Source organism: Kockovaella imperatae (genome assembly GCF_002102565.1).
Source record: "Kockovaella imperatae strain NRRL Y-17943 chromosome Unknown BD324scaffold_1, whole genome shotgun sequence".
NCBI lineage: Eukaryota > Fungi > Basidiomycota > Tremellomycetes > Tremellales > Cuniculitremaceae > Kockovaella > Kockovaella imperatae.
The window spans coordinates 1,620,354-1,636,346 of record NW_019028941.1 but is presented as its reverse complement, the minus strand read 5'-3'; the positions used below and the strand labels follow the sequence as shown (position 1 = coordinate 1,636,346).

Here is a 15,993-nt window from a genome sequence, read left to right as displayed (position 1 = left end):
GGGACGCATTATGACTACAGTTGAGCGATAGCTGCGCTTATATTACTCGACGATCTCCCAATCCAGGTCTTTACCTGCCCAGAACGGCACGACCTCTGTGCCTTCGCCCCGAAGGATGCTGGGAACTTTCTGTCCCTTGACCCGTTTCAGCTTGAGCTCTTGACCCCTTTCCGGTGGCACATTATAAAATCTTCTACCATGACTACTGACATAGCCCTCCAATCTTTCCAGGGCTCCAAAACTTTCTAACAAAGTAGCGACGAGCGGCACGAGGATCGGACTAGTATACACTCCAGCGGCGCATGGACTCGGTTCTCCGCCTTCGACCAAGCCAGGCGCCTTGGATGTTGTCGGATGAGGCGCACTATCAGACCCTAGGAAAAATTTGGGATTCCCCGATTTGATGGCTTCTTGTAGTGCCTTCCTATCCTTGGGTTCCTTTGCTAAAGGTTTACAGAAATGATGAGGTTGAGGTGCGACCGTGTCGATTGTCAAATAGAGATGATGAGCTGTGATGGTGCAAGCGACGTTGGAAGGGAGTTCAAGGACGGTAGAGATGGCTTCGGATGTCGTAGCGTGTTCGAGAACGATGCGAAGTTTTGGGAAATTATGTGCTAGTTTGCGTAAATGGGTCAAGAAGTGTTTCTCTGCATTGAGGATGGAAATGTTCTGTAAGATCAAGTCAGGGTGGGAACCTCGTGGCTGCCGACAGACACACCTGATCCGGGTCGCTGGGGACTTCCCCATGCAGGTTCAATACCATGCCTTCCTCTTCCATGGCTCTGAATACGGGATAGTAGACGGTATAATCTTCAATACCGGAGCTGCTGTTTGTAGTGACACCTCGGGGATAGGATTTGACACCTTGACTTGTCAACCACCACGCATGTGTCGGAGACGTCATGGTAGTAAACTCACCACTGATACCTGCCTTTGAAGCCTTCCTGATCTCATCAGGCGTGACATCTGGGTGGAGATACAGCGTCATAAGCCATTGAGTTTTCGGGTCAAGGTTTTGCAAGTGATTTCTGTACTCAATCACCGCGTCCGTGGTCGTCAAGGGCGGTATGAGATTCGGCTGAGGAAGGCACTTAAGAGGCCTGAAGATCAGGCAGACTCACCATGACATAGGCTGTCCTGATACCTCCCTGTGAGACGTGAGGAACGACCAAGTCGCACATCGGTCCTTGTCGGACGTGGACATGAAAGCTGGAATTGGGAGTCAGCGATTGCAGTCAGATGCAGACATGTAGTATTGGGCCGGTGAGCTCACTCTGCTGGAGCAGGAAGGACGATTTCGTCGACCGAGGACATGTTCGGGAGCTTTGCTGTGCTATTTTGTGGGTTCCGATGGTGTAAAGGCTTGACCGAATGGCAGACAGCATGGTGCAGATACTCTCAACTTTTTTGCCCTCCACCTACACTCTCGGCGAATTTCACTCCGCCATTGCGCAAAGATAATCTTGCGGATGGGTCTATCCTCTCTCAATCATTCAGGTCGCCGTATTTGGAGCTGAATCCGGGAGATCGATCTATCTGGTCGAGCCACATCGAAGACTTCCCCTTCTTCCCTCCGAGAGTGTCGGTTTTGGTCCGCTCCGATTGGCTCGCGCCAGGATACAGTGCGCAAACGAACGTGTCTCCTCAACCCATCTACGAGGAGATCCTCAGTAGCCCGAAAATAAACCCTGCGTCAAGGCTGGATCCCCTTCCCTCCCCTATAAGGGCTGGGGTCGGGCGGGCTTGAATCTCCGCTCTTCAATGATACGGGCATCGAGGACAGAGACGATCAGGTATCGCCTTGCTCATAGTTCCCTTTCACCCCGGGCTTGCGCTCGGAGACAGTTTATAACATCATCATCCATCCTCTCATCGTCTTTGACTTCCATCAAATCCCGACAGACTCGTCTCTGGACTGTCTCCTCTGCGTCTACTTGTCACTGCGTCAAGAATAGCGGTATGCCGAAACGAAGGCACGCTTCGGGTCAACCCGGGTCTTCCTCTTCTGCTGGTCCAACACCAAGCTCCAGCTCGAAGCCTGCAGCGAGCAAATCTGGACGCGAGGTTGAACTTAGCCACGCGCATGAACACGACGACCACGATGGGCACGACCATCATCATCACCATGGAATATTCTCAGCCCATCATCACGATCATCACGAGGGAGCGGAGCAGATCATGCAAGCTTTGGAATCTGGCAAGATTGATAGAGGGACGAAGATAACGTTACTCGGTAGGTGAACAGCCCGTTGTAGTGAGCCGATTGTCCGCTGATAGACCGGTTTCTCAGGACTCGGAACCAATGTCGGTTTGACCATTACCAAGGGTCTCGCAGGTCTATGGATGAATTCTGCAGCACTTGTTGCAGAAGCCGGACATAGCTTGTCAGATCTGCTAGGCGTAGGTGCCGCCTCAGGCCCCAAGGCAATGTCAAGCTGAATGGCTCAATCATAGGACATTGTCACCTTGACAACTTGGCGAATATCACGGAGGAAGCCGACAGACAAGTACCCCCTTGGTTTCAGCAAGTTTGAAACGCTAGGTACCTTGACTGTCAGCTTTATCCTTGGTGAGCGGATTGGTAAAGGAGTATCTGAGCGTGTCACTGACTTTAGCCCTCAGTCGGCAGCGCAGCGGGCATTGGACTGCATTCCTATCATGTGAGATATTTGAAAGGCCTCGACGTGGACCATTCTAACAGGAACTTAGCTTCTCACACAGACTCTCATACCCTTTCTCGAATCCTATCCCTCCGACTCAATCCTCTCGACACTAGGTCGTATATTACCGCACGGCGTCCCTTCCCCACTCTTAGAAATGTTTCACTCTCATGGTCCATCAGCTGACGGTCATGACCACTCACACGGACTTCTTGGTCACTCGCACGATCACAGCCATTCTCTGGGCGATCATGCTCATTCCCACGAAGCCGTCTTGAATCCGCATGCTGCTTGGTTCGCCGTGGGCAGCATAGCCGTCAAGGAATGGCTTTACAGGCTCACCGCGAAAGTCGCCAGGGAAGAGCATTCACCAGTTCTCAAGGCCAATGCCTTGCAGTGAGTTTAGACTGGTTAGTGGTTCTCTCTCTCTGACCTCTGGCTTCAGTCACCGCGTGGACGCCATGACTTCGCTGATAGCTTTGGTGTCCATCCTTGGGTCATCATTAGGCGGTTATAGCTTCCTCGATCCCATAGGCGGCATCGCAGTCTCGCTCTTTATTCTTCGACAAGGTTTCGGTCTGACGAAACAAGCCCTGTTCGAGTTATTAGATCGAGGAGTAGACGAAAAGACAAGAGTAGCAATGAAGAAGATTGTCAATGAATTCGTGGACGGTAAACGTGTCCTCGAGATAAAGAATGTTCGAGGCGTCAAATCGGGTGGTGAGTGTTGCGTGTCCCGAGAATGTAGCCAACTCACGCGCACGCCGCCCGTAGGACAAACGCTGGTTGACTTGACCATCACCGTCCCGCCAACTATGACGGTTGTCGACTCGCACTTGATCGAGCACCAGGTCAGAGATGCTTTGCTCCGCGCGCGAAAGGAAGTCAAAGAAGTCCGGATACACGTCCACGTAGACGAGGACCCAGCGGATGGTAAGAAGGAGACAGATAAGGGAACAGAGGCAGTCGGCGTATCTGATTTTGGACGAGACGCGCATTGGTAGGCATGCGTCGAGATGACCTTGTCTTGAGTAGGGTACAGATAGATGCACATGATTGCATGTAGATGCTTAAGAGTCTACAGCAGTAATTAAAGTGTCCTTCCTCGCAAGCTTTTTTTCATCCTCCCTCCAGCTTTCAGCTTTTAGAGCTTGACCCAGGAGCCACTGCCGCCTGAAACTCGACGTTTCTTCTCGCCGCCAATGGTCAACCTTACACTCTTGACTTCGAAGCCACGGAAGTTGAGGTTGAGGACAGACGTCGGTACATCAGACTCGTCATCAGTCTCGAGCGACATGTTGAGGTCCGAGATGTTGTCTTCGAGAATGTTGACAATCTCTGCCTTCTTAACGGTGAGTCCGGAACTGAAGGAGCGGGAAGTCAGCATCTTGTTTGGATGACGAATTTAGCCGGCCACACTCACATCTTGAGCGAAGTCTTCGCGTGACCTCCCATGTGTTCAAACAATCGGATGATGATTGTCTTTTTGCCGTCCATGTCGAATTTGTCGTCCTCTCCTCGCTTGACGGTCTCGAGTCGGACGTTGGGAGCTCCGTGGAGTTTGAATGGCGAGGAGGCACCCAACATGTGGGAAGACGCCATGGGGCTTGAGGTAAGACGCACTGTGGGTATGTTTAAGTCAGCTCACTCGGAATTTGCTTGGAAGAGAGTACGACTCACGCTTCATGGGCTGGTTGAAAGCATAGGCAACATCCGCAACATCACTTTCAGCATAGACACCAGCGTGCGGGTAGATAGCCCAGGAGATTCGGTGAGTGCCCATATCAGTGTTTGGATCAGGTGCCTTAGGCGATCTAAGCAATGACAGGCGCATGACATTGCCATCGACGGCGTATCCGTACTTGCAGTCGTTGAGCAAAGCGACACCATAGCCATATTCACTGAGGTCGGCAAACTTGTGTGCACAGACTTCGAACTTGGCAGCATCCCAGGACGTGTTCTTGTGCGTTGGTCTAGTGATGACTCCGAACTGGGTGTCATAAGTTGCAGAGTCACAGTTGATGTCCAGAGGAAGCTCGAACTTCAGGAATCGGTGAGACTCGCGCCAGTCGATGACGGCGTCGAAGCGGACCATACTTCGGGCGTCAGAGTTGACTGAGGCAGAGATGGCATCGAGGGAGATCTAAGAGGAACATCAGCAATGTAAACAACGGCCATCTCGATCGACATACCTCGACCTCCATTCTGCTCTGTCCGTACATAACGGTAGCCCCAAGGGTGGCTCTGACCGGTCCATACTCGAGAATGTTGATCTGGTCGAATTTGAGGTGCTGTTGCTTTTGCAAGTGGAACGAGTCGACATCCCAAGCGTCCCAGTAATTGGGTTGATCCTCCATGATGACCATTCCTCCCGTCATACCCTCGGCAATGAGCTCCTTGTCAAGAGCGACATCATAGAGACTGGTGATTCGACCATCGTCGACCGTCATGCGGACAGACTGGTTGGCCATGATGAAAGTTTGAGGACCAGTGGTGTGGACGGACACGCGGGGTCGTTGAGCATAGGCCTGGGAGATACTCTTGGGAACGACAACCATCTCTTCCGCGGAGCCAGTTTTGCCTCCTTCCATCAGCATGTAGGCAGTGTGTCCATCTCGGCTGATCTGGACAGAGGCATCCTTGATCGAGGCGTGCGCATCGACCGGGACTTCCATGATCTCCTGTCGGTGATAGTTGGGCATTGTGTTGACGGCGAACAGGGTTCCCTCCTGGTCAGTCACCTTGTTGATGGGGATCGAGTTGGCGTAAAGGACCTGATGAGCCTCTTCGAGCACACCGCCGATGACTTTGACAATGTTGGCGTACTTCTCCTCAGCATCATCGTACACCATAGCGATAGAACTTCCAGGAAGGACATCGTGGAACTGGCATAGCAAGAGATCTTCCCAAGCGGCATCGAATTTCTAACATTGATGTCAGCCTGAGAAGGATGATCGGATAACGGAGACAAACGTACCGCCTTGGGGTACTCGTAGTCGGGATCAGCAAGAGAAGCCATGGTGGCGGCGTACTCTGCCTCTCGAAGTAGGATCTCATTCTTCCTGTTGCCCTTCTTGATGGAACCGTGCGAGGTGTAAGTTCCTCTGTGGACTTCGAGATACAACTCTGATTTCCAAGTGGGCAAGATTTTGCCATTGTCGGTTTTGGCTCGGAGCGTCTCGAAGAATTCGTCAAAGCTTCCTCCCATCTTGAGCTGTGGAATCAGGCCACCTGCATCATCCTGCTTGCTAGCGGCTCGGATTCGTCGGAGCTTCTCAAGCATGTTGGGGGTGGGTCCACCACCGCCGTCACCATTTCCGAAGAGGTATAGGGCGTCATTGGTGACATCCGAGTTCTTGTGGTTCGTCATTCCCTTGCGAACTTCGTCAATGTTACATTGGGCACCGTACGTGTCGACGGGAGTCAGGTGAGTGAGGACCTGAGATCCATCGATACCGATCCAGTTGAACGAATTGTGAGGGAAAGTGTTGACAAGGTTCCACGACATTTTCTGAGTGAAAAAGTATGGAACTCCGGCAAGTCGACAAAGCTGGGGGAGTTGACTCGAGTATCCGAAAGTATCGGGCAGGACAAAGATCTTGGATCGGAATCCGAATCGGGATTCATAGTATCGTTGACCGTAGAGGAACTGTCTAACGAGAGACTCTCCAGTGGGCATGTTGACATCCATTTCGACCCAAGTAGATCCCAGAGGTTGGAAACGACCGTCGGCTACTTTCTCCTTGATTCGGTCGAAAAGCTTGGGGTAGAGTTGCTCAACCCACTTGTACTGCTGAGCAGAAGTGGCGGAGAATCGATGCTCAGGGTATCGCTCCATCAAGTCGACCTGAGTAGACCATGATCGAGCTGCCTTCTGCTGAGTAACTCGGAAAGGCCACAACCAGGCAGTGTCAATGTGACAGTGTCCGATACCCCAAAGAGTTCCCTCTTGCTTGTCGGCATTTTTGCTGTCTTTCTCAACTTCCCTTATCCATCCTTCTCCCAGTACCTCTTGGGCGATCTTCCTGCATTCAGCAAGGGAAGATTCATCTTTATCCCTGAAAGCGTTCATGATCTTGTTGGCGACGTATTCTGATTTCCTCGCCAAGTGAGAATCTTGGGGAAGGTCGTATGCCATCTGATGAAGACATTCAAAGTCGTACATTGTCGCCCAAGCGTCGAGGTTGACAGCCACTAGATCGGCACTGTTCAGGGGGTAGTAGTTGTTGGGATTCGGGGGCTGAATATCGTTCTGACCTCCCAATCGATTACATGAAGCTTCGATGAAGTAGTGTCCGACACCGGCCTTTCGATCAGCTTCGGGAATGATGAATTCGACTCGTCGATCACCACCAAAACCACCCGTCAGCGCGTGGAGGGGAAGACCATCGGTGTTGAAGATTAAAGCTTCACCAGACGGGTCGAATTCGAGCTGGACTCGCTCGTATTTCTCCCAGTCCTTGGGGATTCGGACTGTGACTTTGAACCAGTGATTCGACCATGATGGACCGAATGACTCGCCAACATGAGCTGGTCGATAGCCAGTAGCCTTCTTGGCTTCCTCAAAGGTGGGTTTGGAGAGTCCAGGAGCTGACCAGACTTCGAGCGAGACATGGTCAGAGTCGTTCTTTCGACCGTAGAACATCATTGCTGCCAGATTGTTGTCGGAGTATGCTCCCCCCTGGTGTATATAGTCAGCGGGGACACGATACTCGAGTGAGTAGCGCTCACAGTAAACTGGTTGAGTCGATTGTGGATATCTCCGATACCCTTGTAGCCTGCATAGTCCACCGCATCAGCACCCGATCAAACTTGAGGAGAGGCAGACGCTTACGAGCAGCATAGTTCCTGGTCGGGTAAGCCCCGAGGCTGCCTGAACCGCTTTTGAGACCGCTCATCGTGACCTATCTGTACACTGTAGATTGGATGGAGAGATGAGGTGAGACTGCCTTGTCTACCTCTGTAATGTACAGTAGATCGTGGCAAGATGTATATGGAAATAGCTTGGTGGTCCCTCTGCCCGCCGCCCGCCCGCCCGCCGCAGTTTCCTCCTTTGCGCCCTTCGCCGCCGCCCACTTGACCCCCCACTTTTCGTCGGCCAGAAAACACCCCGGAAATGGGAGAATCGGCGAATCGCAGTACCGCCCAGAGTGGGGTGACGTGGCAATTTTCCACTCGTGGCATCAAGAGCAGAGCTTGGCTTCGGGGAGTGGAGGGGGGACTTGGGCTGGATGGAGGGAGCTCGAGGAGGGTGAACTCAGCGCTGTGTCGACGAAGGCCTGGCCTAGGGGGGAAGGTGGCCGGTGGAAGATGCAAGTCTGTTGCGTCAGATATACCACTTTCGTTATCAATATGTAGACGGATATGTCGGATATGTAAGATGATGCGGATGATAGCTGAGACCATTTAGTTGATGCTCTTGATGATTCTACTGTAAGGGCTCTCATCAGCGCTCAGTCTATCGAGTCCTTGATTAAAGCTCGCGTGCTCTAAAGATGAAACGGGGATCACCTTTTGCCACTGTGCTAAATATTCATTGCGCGTTATCCCTTGTATGAAATTCCTGCCTTCTGTATGTGTGTTCTGAGTGTCGATGCCAAAGCATCTGCCGACATTCAAGCACTTGCTAGCATCACCAGCCACACCTCAAAAAACACAGGACAGACCGAGAACCAAAAGCGTCAATGATCTCTTGGCCTCTTCACGAACGAATTTACGAGCTTCGAACAGAAGAAATGATGAGGATAATGGAGATTCATCCGCCAGTAGGCTTGCGTTGAATCCCCATCTTCAACCTGGTGAGACGATCTGGGCGCCACCTTCTGTCATTGTTGGAGGTGTGGCAAATCTAGACATACAGGAGGGTGTGGTACATCCCGCTGAGATCGCCAGGAGACAAGAAGCAGAGAGAAGACGAGCGAGGAGAGGGGTTGCTGGACCGGCTCCGCCGCCGTCATGGGGTACACCGCGCCAGCCTCGACCTGATGCTCAGAGAGTAGCGGGCGGACTCAGTGAGACGGCTGGAAGCTCTCAACATCTTGAACCACGACACGTCACCACGAGAGATCTGGAGAGATCGTTCTCACTTTTCAGCGATCATGGATCTACCGCTCGGGCTGGACTCCCTTCGCTCGTCGATCACTGTCTTCAATTGATCCTGTTGAACTTGAACGATGAAGCACCTCTATATACTGGCGAGACAAGTCCCGAGTCAGGTGAAGACCAGTGGACCATCGGCGGCCTTCTCAGCGAGCAACTCCCTTACCTCGATACCCACCTCAGAACCCAGCTTCTGGCTTGTCATGCGCTCCTACCGGAAGGATCCGCATCTCGATTGACGGATGACAATCTCGTTCGGACGCTTGCAGATGCCTCTAGGGAGGGATATGGTTCAGGTGATCTTCCCGGACCCATAAAGGAGGAGGAAAATCTGAGTGCAGATGGCCGTTCAATCCAGGAGATGCAGGGAGATCACCCCGATGATGACTTCACGGCTCAAGAAAGAGGCAGCGACAAGGGAGACACCCCGTCCGGGTCTTCTTCTGACTGGGATCGGGCCACTACTTCTTTCACGGTTCATCACCTACCCATCACGCTCCACCCATCCCCGGTGTCCCTCCTTCGACGGATCAATACCTTGGACTCGGTGTCGATCACTTCGATCAATTTGGCATACTCCACCATCAAAGATATGGAAAGGCTGGTGGCAGTTCTACCCGTGGGCTTGAGGGAACTTGGTCTTTGCGGAATCAGAATTGGTACAGGTGTCACACAGAGAGTGAGGGATGGTGAGGCCTGGCGAAGAGGGCTCAGTGCGTTGGCCAGGAGATTACTCGTCTTGAGGGTGAGCTACTGGATGCCTTGTGAGACAGAGCTCGAGATTGATCTACTGTAGATGCTAGACATCTCAGAAGCTCCCTTTCCTTGTATCCAGCACTATCTCACAGCCTTGCTATTCCCGCCATCGACGCGACTACCATCACTCCGCATCATGAGTCTGAGAAGGTCTCTGGGAGACACGCAGCTTATTGCCTCTGGCTCGCACGACGCGGCGGATGATATTAACTCTAAGCGACAAGTGAGGTCTGATCTACTCGATATTGTAAGAGCACGCTGCAGAGAGAGATACGTAGAGGTCATCTGGGCTTGAATAGCCATGCATAAGACAGTACATGTGTACATCTTCGGCACCGCTCATATTCTCCAGATCAAGCTCACTCCTTCATCACCTGCACTGATGATGACCTGGTCGATAACTCCTTGACCGGGAGCACTAAGCTGAGTTCCATCCATTTTCGCATCGCCTTCGACCCGAGGAGGTGCGCGGGCGACCGCCACACCATTGACAATCCCTAGATGGCCTTTGTGCGTAGCTATTAGAGCGCCCGTACGGATATCCCAAGTTTTGAGGCATCCATCGGCCGAGGCACTCGTGACGAGATGAAGATGGGGTGCAGGATGAGGAGAGATAGAGGTGATGGCATCCTAGTATTCGAGTCAGCGCACAGTTTAAGAGAAAGAAGGGTGCCCGTGATACCCACTTCGTGTTGCAATTCTGCTCGAACTCGTCCCGTATTGACATCCCATACGAAACCTTTGCCATCCGTTCCTCCACTGACTAAGACGACTCCTTTTCCACCTCCAGCTCCACTCAGCAAATCGACAAACACTAGCGCCTCGACACTTTCACCTTCCTTGTGTCCCTGTAAGGTCTGAACGACATCACCTTTGGGGAGATTGACGAGCTTGACTCCACCGGCAGCACCTCCAACAGCGGCAATCTGTCCGTTGGGCGAAACGGCCAATGACGTGATACCGTCTGTACCCGGGTCAAGCTCTGGGGAATTAGGAGCGACAAAAACGGAGGTCTTGAAAATTGGCGTGGAAGTCGACACTTCCCATAAGACTAACGTCGAGTCCAATGACGTGGTGAGGAGTTGTCGACCGTTTGGTGGAGGGAAGATCCCACAGGTCGAGGTGAGTGTGTGAGAAGAGAGTACAGTGAGGTTTTCACCCTTGGGTACTGAGGCAACAAAGTCAGCATGGTGTGATGGCTGCAACAGCCATACTCACGAGACCAGAGCCAGACGACTGAGTCTTCGCAACCTGCCGCTAGGACATTTCCTTTCGGATGCCACGAAAGCCACTGGAAGAAGCTCAGCAAATGAAGATTCTACGTCAGACATACCTGAACCTCGCTGGACGCATCAAGATCCGTCAAGAATTCCCATTTCTTCCAACTATCCATGCTGTCCGCAACCCCAGCAGCCTCTTCGGAATTTCGCCTGCTCCCTTTGACCCTCCGCCAGACTCGTACATGTCCGTCCATTCCTCCCGTAGCCACCATCTCACCGTCAAAATTCCAGGCCGCAGCTACAACTGAGTCTTTATGGCCAGTGAGCTTGACCGCAGGGAAAGAGTCTGAGCTGAAGGAGGAGGATGAAGATGCTTCTTCGTCGGGGTTGGCAGGTATGGGGCAGAAGATGAACCCTTGGTCGTCTTCACCTCCTGAGATGGCGAGGGGCGGGTTGGGGAAGTTCGGATGGAGAGCGATAGCAAAGATGGACTGTTGAGATTTGTGCAGGGCTGAACGAAGCGTCAGCATTGCCCAATCGGATCAAGTGAAGGAATCCAAGGGGTGGTCGACTCACATGAACCTCCCCAAGCGTTGTCTTCTGCTTCAAAATCCCTCATCATCTGCTCTTCTTCCTCGTTCGCAGGTCCTCCAATCACAATCTCTCCGTCATACTCTCTGTCGTCATCCTCATCTTCGTCCATAGGTTCGTCTCCGTCATCCTCATGTACTTCAACAATATCTTCTTCTTCCAGTTGAGCATCTTCGTCGAGCTCTTCATGCTCGTGCTCAGGGTCTACGGGGTGTTGCGACATTGTGCTAGGGGCGCTGCGCTATCTGAGACGGAATAGATTGATTGCCTCTGTCGAGGTGAAATATATGCTCCTTGGAAGGTGATCCAGCTCCAGTCGGTGCTTATAAAGAGTTCCGTGGAGATTTTTGCCAGAAAAACAGCCTCCACTCGGCTCGGATCCGAGATAGCATCACACGTGGCGACGGAGGCCATCGCCGGGGCTTGTTCAGCTTCAGCAGCTGCAAATTGCATCAGATATATAGCGGGCAGTCAAGGGTATTGGGACCCCGTGAATATAAGCAAGTCATGCGGAGATGTCGGGGGACAAAAGAGGATACATCGTAATGTCATAAAATTTAGCAGGACCAAATTACCATCGAATGCTCGGACACTTGAACCCTGGCAGAGGCCCACGCTCAGCCCCAAGCAAGCAGCTATTGGGCGAGAATTGATCGGACGAAGGAGTGGTAGTTGATCTGACCGTCTCTACCGTGAAGGTCAGCGAAGCGCTGGAATGGGCAGGCCGCACGCCTTCCACTTACTGTACCTGGAATCCCTTCAACAATTCATCCACCTCCTCGTCCGACATCTTCTCCCCAAGTTGTGTAAGGACGTATCGCAACTCTCCCGCACCAATAAAGCCATTGCCAGCCTTGTCAAAGACTTGGAAGCCTTTAATGAATTCGTCTGGGTGGCGTACGTAGCGTTAGCGGGTGGCCGGTTCCAGGATTGGACAATGAAAGGGGCATGTCGCAGGGAACAGGCGGATTCCCTTCAACAGGAGGGCAGTGATATCTCAACGCCAGGCAGCCGCCATCCCGTCTCGACCTGATGACACTCTGAAGACCGGACCTCTCGCTCACCTGCTGTGCCTGCTGGTTTCCAGCCATCAGGTCGGTTGAGGATCTGCAGGAAATGATCGTAGTCGACTGGACAGATGTGGGTAAGCATACGACTTCAATATGAATTGATCTTCGTCAATGAAGACATCCACTGACAAGTGTTTCCAACTTGACCCTGTAGTTGCTGGACCTCGGCCTGTGTAGGGTTTTGACCCAATGACCTGAGCAATTCTCCTAGGGTCTCTTTTGGGAGTTGACCAGTTCCTCGCTTGTCAAAGAGGGCGAATGCCTCTCGATACTCTATAAAGCGAGTTAGATCTTGTGTCATCAGAATCCATTGTGCCAAGCACAACAGATGGTAAGACCAATGTTGATGTTGTTGAGCTCTGTCGCTCGGACCCACCTGCGTTGTTACCGCTCTGCGATGAATGTCAGTACACCCACGCTTCCATCTACTCCTCAGCTCACCATGATGCTCGATACCTGTTATGATTCGAGAACGTTTGAAGTTGTTGAGGATGAAGATTGACGATGTGATTCTTCAGATGATACTGCAGCGGATGAATGGAGGGTTTGTGTCTTCTGAAACTCACAGCCACTGGACGCGCGCGCCCGCGTAGGGAGTGAGTCGTTAGAAATACCTTCCTAATGATGTGCCGGACACTGATTAGTAAACATTTCTAATCGAGACTAGGGGCGAGAACAAATATCCAGGCTCGATATTTTCTCTCAATTTATCCCAAAACCCAAAATTTTTACGAGCCAGTCACTCGTATCTCTCTTTTCTCTCTTTTTTTTCTGGGTGATCAGCATTCAGCGTTGTTTTCAACCTCTCACTCACTCTGAACAAATTCCATACGAACCTCCAAAACAAAGGGACTCTCAACACCCTCTGACTCCCGTCTCCCACGTCTCTGCATAGACTGATCTCTAGCATAGACGACTGATTGAAAATCCAGACAAGAATTCGCATTTAATCCTTGTCCTCCCCCTCGCGTCCTCGTCGCCACCTCGATTATCTATAAAAAAAATTGCATCCCCTCTCTTCAATCCAAATTCTAGAGTATGACCACTGGACATATCAGCAATGCTCATGCCAACGGTGCTCCCAACGGGCGTGTGAATGGAGACACTGGCTTGGAAAAGTCATTCAGTGAGTGGTAGCGCGCCGATGGATGAAGTCATTTAGGTCGCGTGCTGACATATCTCGCTTCCTTCCTTTGTAGATGCATTCACTTTGAATCCCGATCGACCAGCCTACATTCCACCTCACATGAGAGGAAAACTTCAACCTGCACCCGCACCTTCTAACGCTGGTCCCGGAGGTTTCAACAACAACAAGCAGAACGCAGCCTTCCCGCCCATTGGTGGAGCTCCAGCTCCACATGCCGACGGTTACAGGCCTCAGCAAGGTCTCCCTACGCCCGCGGCGACCCCTCCTGCCTCTTCAGCATATGTTCCCCCTTCCTCTAGGGGAGGGCCTCCCAGTGACGGAGGTTGGGGTGGTCCGCCCCGAGGAGCTGCACCTCAAGGACGAGGCTGGGGTAGCGGTGGTGGTGGTGGTGGTGGTGGCGGCGGAAGCGCTGGTGCTGGATATGGAGTCTGGCGAAACGGCCATGTAGTCGGGCAGCGAAACCCTCGAATGGAGAAAGAGCTCTACGGAGAGGAATCTGATGGATCGCACATGGTGAGTGGACCGCATCGGCCGCGATTTGCGGGATGTCATCCTGACTCTGTGACAAGGGCACTGGTATCAACTTTGACAAGTACGCCGACATTCCCGTCGACGCGTCTGGAAATGGCGTTCCCGAGCCAGTTACCCAGTTCACCAACCCTCCCATCGACCCTGTGCTTCTGGAGAACATCGGTTACGCTCGATACACCACCCCCACCCCCGTCCAGAAATACTCGATCCCCATCGTCGCCAACGGACGAGACCTTATGGCTTGTGCTCAGACTGGTTCCGGAAAGACTGGTGGCTTCCTCTTCCCGATTCTCTCATCCATGTTCTCCTTTGGCCCTATTGCACCTCCTGCCGATAACAACAGCTTCAGCTACAATTCTCGACGAAAATCGTACCCTACTGCTTTGATCCTCGCTCCCACTCGAGAACTCGTCTCGCAAATCCACGATGAAGCCAGACGATTTGCCTACCGATCTTGGGTCCGACCTGCCGTTGTTTACGGAGGTGCCGACATCGGTCAACAGATCCGGGCGCTCGACCGAGGTTGCGACCTCTTGTCTGCCACTCCTGGTCGTCTTGTCGACCTGATGGAGCGAGGCAGGATCAGTCTCTGCAACATCAAGTATCTCGTTCTCGATGAAGCCGATCGAATGCTGGATATGGGTTTCGAGCCCCAGATTCGACGAATCGTTGAGGGCGAAGACATGCCTGGAGTTCAAGACCGACAGACGCTCATGTTCTCTGCCACCTTCCCCCGAGAGATTCAGATGCTCGCTCGATCGTTCTTGAAGGATTACGTTTTCCTTTCCGTTGGACGTGTCGGTTCCACTTCCGAGAACATTACTCAGCGAGTTGAGTATGTCGACGACAACGAGAAAAAGTCACTCCTTCTCGATCTCCTCCAGGCTGAGGAATCAGGCGGTCTGGTTCTCGTCTTCGTTGAGACCAAGCGAATGGCAGACAACCTCTGCGATTTCCTCTGCGCTCAGCGACACAATGCGACATCTATTCACGGTGATCGTACCCAGCGAGAACGAGAAGCGGCTTTGGCCGCATTCCGAACTGGACGTGCACCTATTCTGGTTGCGACCGCCGTCGCCGCCAGAGGACTCGATATCCCCAACGTCACCCACGTCATTCTCTACGACTTGCCCACCGATGTCGCTGAGTACACCCACCGAATCGGTCGTACCGGTCGTGCGGGTAACACTGGTACCTCGACGGCCTTCTTCAACCGAAACAACCTCCAAATTGGACGAGAGTTGGTCGACCTCCTTAAAGAAGCCAACCAGACTGTTCCCCAGTGGTTGCTTGACATCACCTCAGAGCGATCTTTCGGCGGCGGATACTCGTCCCGACCCTCGCGTGGTCGAGGTGGTCGAGGTGGTGGAAACAGGGATGTGCGAAGCACTCCAGGTGGAGGAGGATACGGCGGTGGGGGTAGCGGAGGTGGACACCGAGGAGGCGGTGGAGGAGGTGGATATGGTGGTGGTGGCTACGGCGGAGGATACGGCGGAGGAGGATACGGTGGAGGTGGAAGCTTCGGTGGACCTCCCAACTCTGGCGCCGCTAGCTGGTGGTAATCGGCTCTGGCGTCGTGCTGGCACGCGGGCCGTGTCAGGACTGTTCAGTTCGAGCCATACTCTTCCCTCTTCCCCATTCGCCCCCGACTCGCCGACTCGCCTTTTCTCAGTAATCGACTCAAGTCCTCTGTACAATGTTTTCTCGCCGTACATCGCAACCGCTGCCACTATGCTTCGATCTGCGTCGACGGTTCAACGATCCCCTCACTATACTTGCTCTGCGTTCCTTCATTTCCCTCCCTGCCCACGGACAATACTATGACGTCCTGGACGGCAGGTACCGAAATGATGGGAAGGCAGCGTCGTCAACAATTTCTGCCTAGACGACACCATAGACAATTTACGAACCCGGGGGAT

At 52.7% G+C, this 15,993-nt stretch overlaps 7 protein-coding genes across 7 annotated transcripts; 3 read left to right on the top strand and 4 right to left on the bottom strand.

The window, feature by feature from the left end:
- Positions 1-42: 42 nt before the first annotated feature.
- BD324DRAFT_640765 (dihydroorotase) lies at positions 43-1,314 on the bottom strand (the record flags this gene model as incomplete). Its single annotated transcript, XM_022017369.1, has 5 exons — positions 43-669; positions 719-864; positions 919-1,078; positions 1,122-1,209; positions 1,274-1,314. 5 exons carry the CDS (start codon positions 1,312-1,314, stop codon positions 43-45), a joined length of 1,062 nt encoding a protein of 353 aa, XP_021874826.1.
- Positions 1,315-1,959: 645 nt separating this feature from the next.
- Positions 1,960-4,007, top strand: BD324DRAFT_659805 (cation efflux family-domain-containing protein; the record flags this gene model as incomplete). Its single annotated transcript, XM_022018891.1, has 7 exons — positions 1,960-2,233; positions 2,291-2,400; positions 2,455-2,569; positions 2,623-2,660; positions 2,710-3,056; positions 3,106-3,380; positions 3,435-4,007. 7 exons carry the CDS (start codon positions 1,960-1,962, stop codon positions 3,662-3,664), a joined length of 1,389 nt encoding a protein of 462 aa, XP_021874825.1. The 3' UTR covers positions 3,665-4,007.
- Positions 3,738-7,655, bottom strand: BD324DRAFT_613395 (alpha-mannosidase). Its single transcript, XM_022014494.1, has 7 exons — positions 7,495-7,655; positions 7,392-7,438; positions 5,638-7,341; positions 4,853-5,584; positions 4,341-4,803; positions 4,084-4,282; positions 3,738-4,024 (listed from the first exon to the last, which is right to left on the bottom strand). The coding sequence occupies exons 1-7, from the start codon at positions 7,556-7,558 to the stop codon at positions 3,805-3,807; spliced, it is 3,429 nt and encodes a 1,142-aa protein (XP_021874824.1). The 5' UTR covers positions 7,559-7,655; the 3' UTR covers positions 3,738-3,804.
- A 524-nt stretch (positions 7,656-8,179) lies between these two features.
- BD324DRAFT_613391 (hypothetical protein) lies at positions 8,180-9,834 on the top strand. The gene is made up of 2 exons (XM_022014493.1): positions 8,180-9,504; positions 9,556-9,834. Exons 1-2 carry the CDS (start codon positions 8,254-8,256, stop codon positions 9,808-9,810), a joined length of 1,506 nt encoding a protein of 501 aa, XP_021874823.1. The 5' UTR covers positions 8,180-8,253; the 3' UTR covers positions 9,811-9,834.
- Positions 9,835-9,854: 20 nt separating this feature from the next.
- BD324DRAFT_648033 (WD40-repeat-containing domain protein) lies at positions 9,855-11,549 on the bottom strand (the record flags this gene model as incomplete). The annotated part of the gene is made up of 5 exons (XM_022017764.1): positions 9,855-10,145; positions 10,202-10,683; positions 10,734-10,806; positions 10,849-11,246; positions 11,312-11,549. The coding sequence occupies 5 exons, from the start codon at positions 11,547-11,549 to the stop codon at positions 9,855-9,857; spliced, it is 1,482 nt and encodes a 493-aa protein (XP_021874822.1).
- A 168-nt stretch (positions 11,550-11,717) lies between these two features.
- Positions 11,718-12,901, bottom strand: BD324DRAFT_44140 (hypothetical protein). Its single transcript, XM_022012795.1, has 5 exons — positions 12,838-12,901; positions 12,526-12,788; positions 12,391-12,456; positions 12,070-12,214; positions 11,718-12,013 (listed from the first exon to the last, which is right to left on the bottom strand). Exons 2-5 carry the CDS (start codon positions 12,695-12,697, stop codon positions 11,962-11,964), a joined length of 435 nt encoding a protein of 144 aa, XP_021874821.1. The 5' UTR covers positions 12,698-12,788; positions 12,838-12,901; the 3' UTR covers positions 11,718-11,961.
- Positions 12,902-13,434: 533 nt separating this feature from the next.
- BD324DRAFT_659795 (P-loop containing nucleoside triphosphate hydrolase protein) lies at positions 13,435-15,765 on the top strand (the record flags this gene model as incomplete). The annotated part of the gene is made up of 3 exons (XM_022018890.1): positions 13,435-13,522; positions 13,596-14,056; positions 14,113-15,765. The coding sequence occupies 3 exons, from the start codon at positions 13,435-13,437 to the stop codon at positions 15,634-15,636; spliced, it is 2,073 nt and encodes a 690-aa protein (XP_021874820.1). The 3' UTR covers positions 15,637-15,765.
- Between the last annotated feature and the right edge of the window lie 228 nt (positions 15,766-15,993).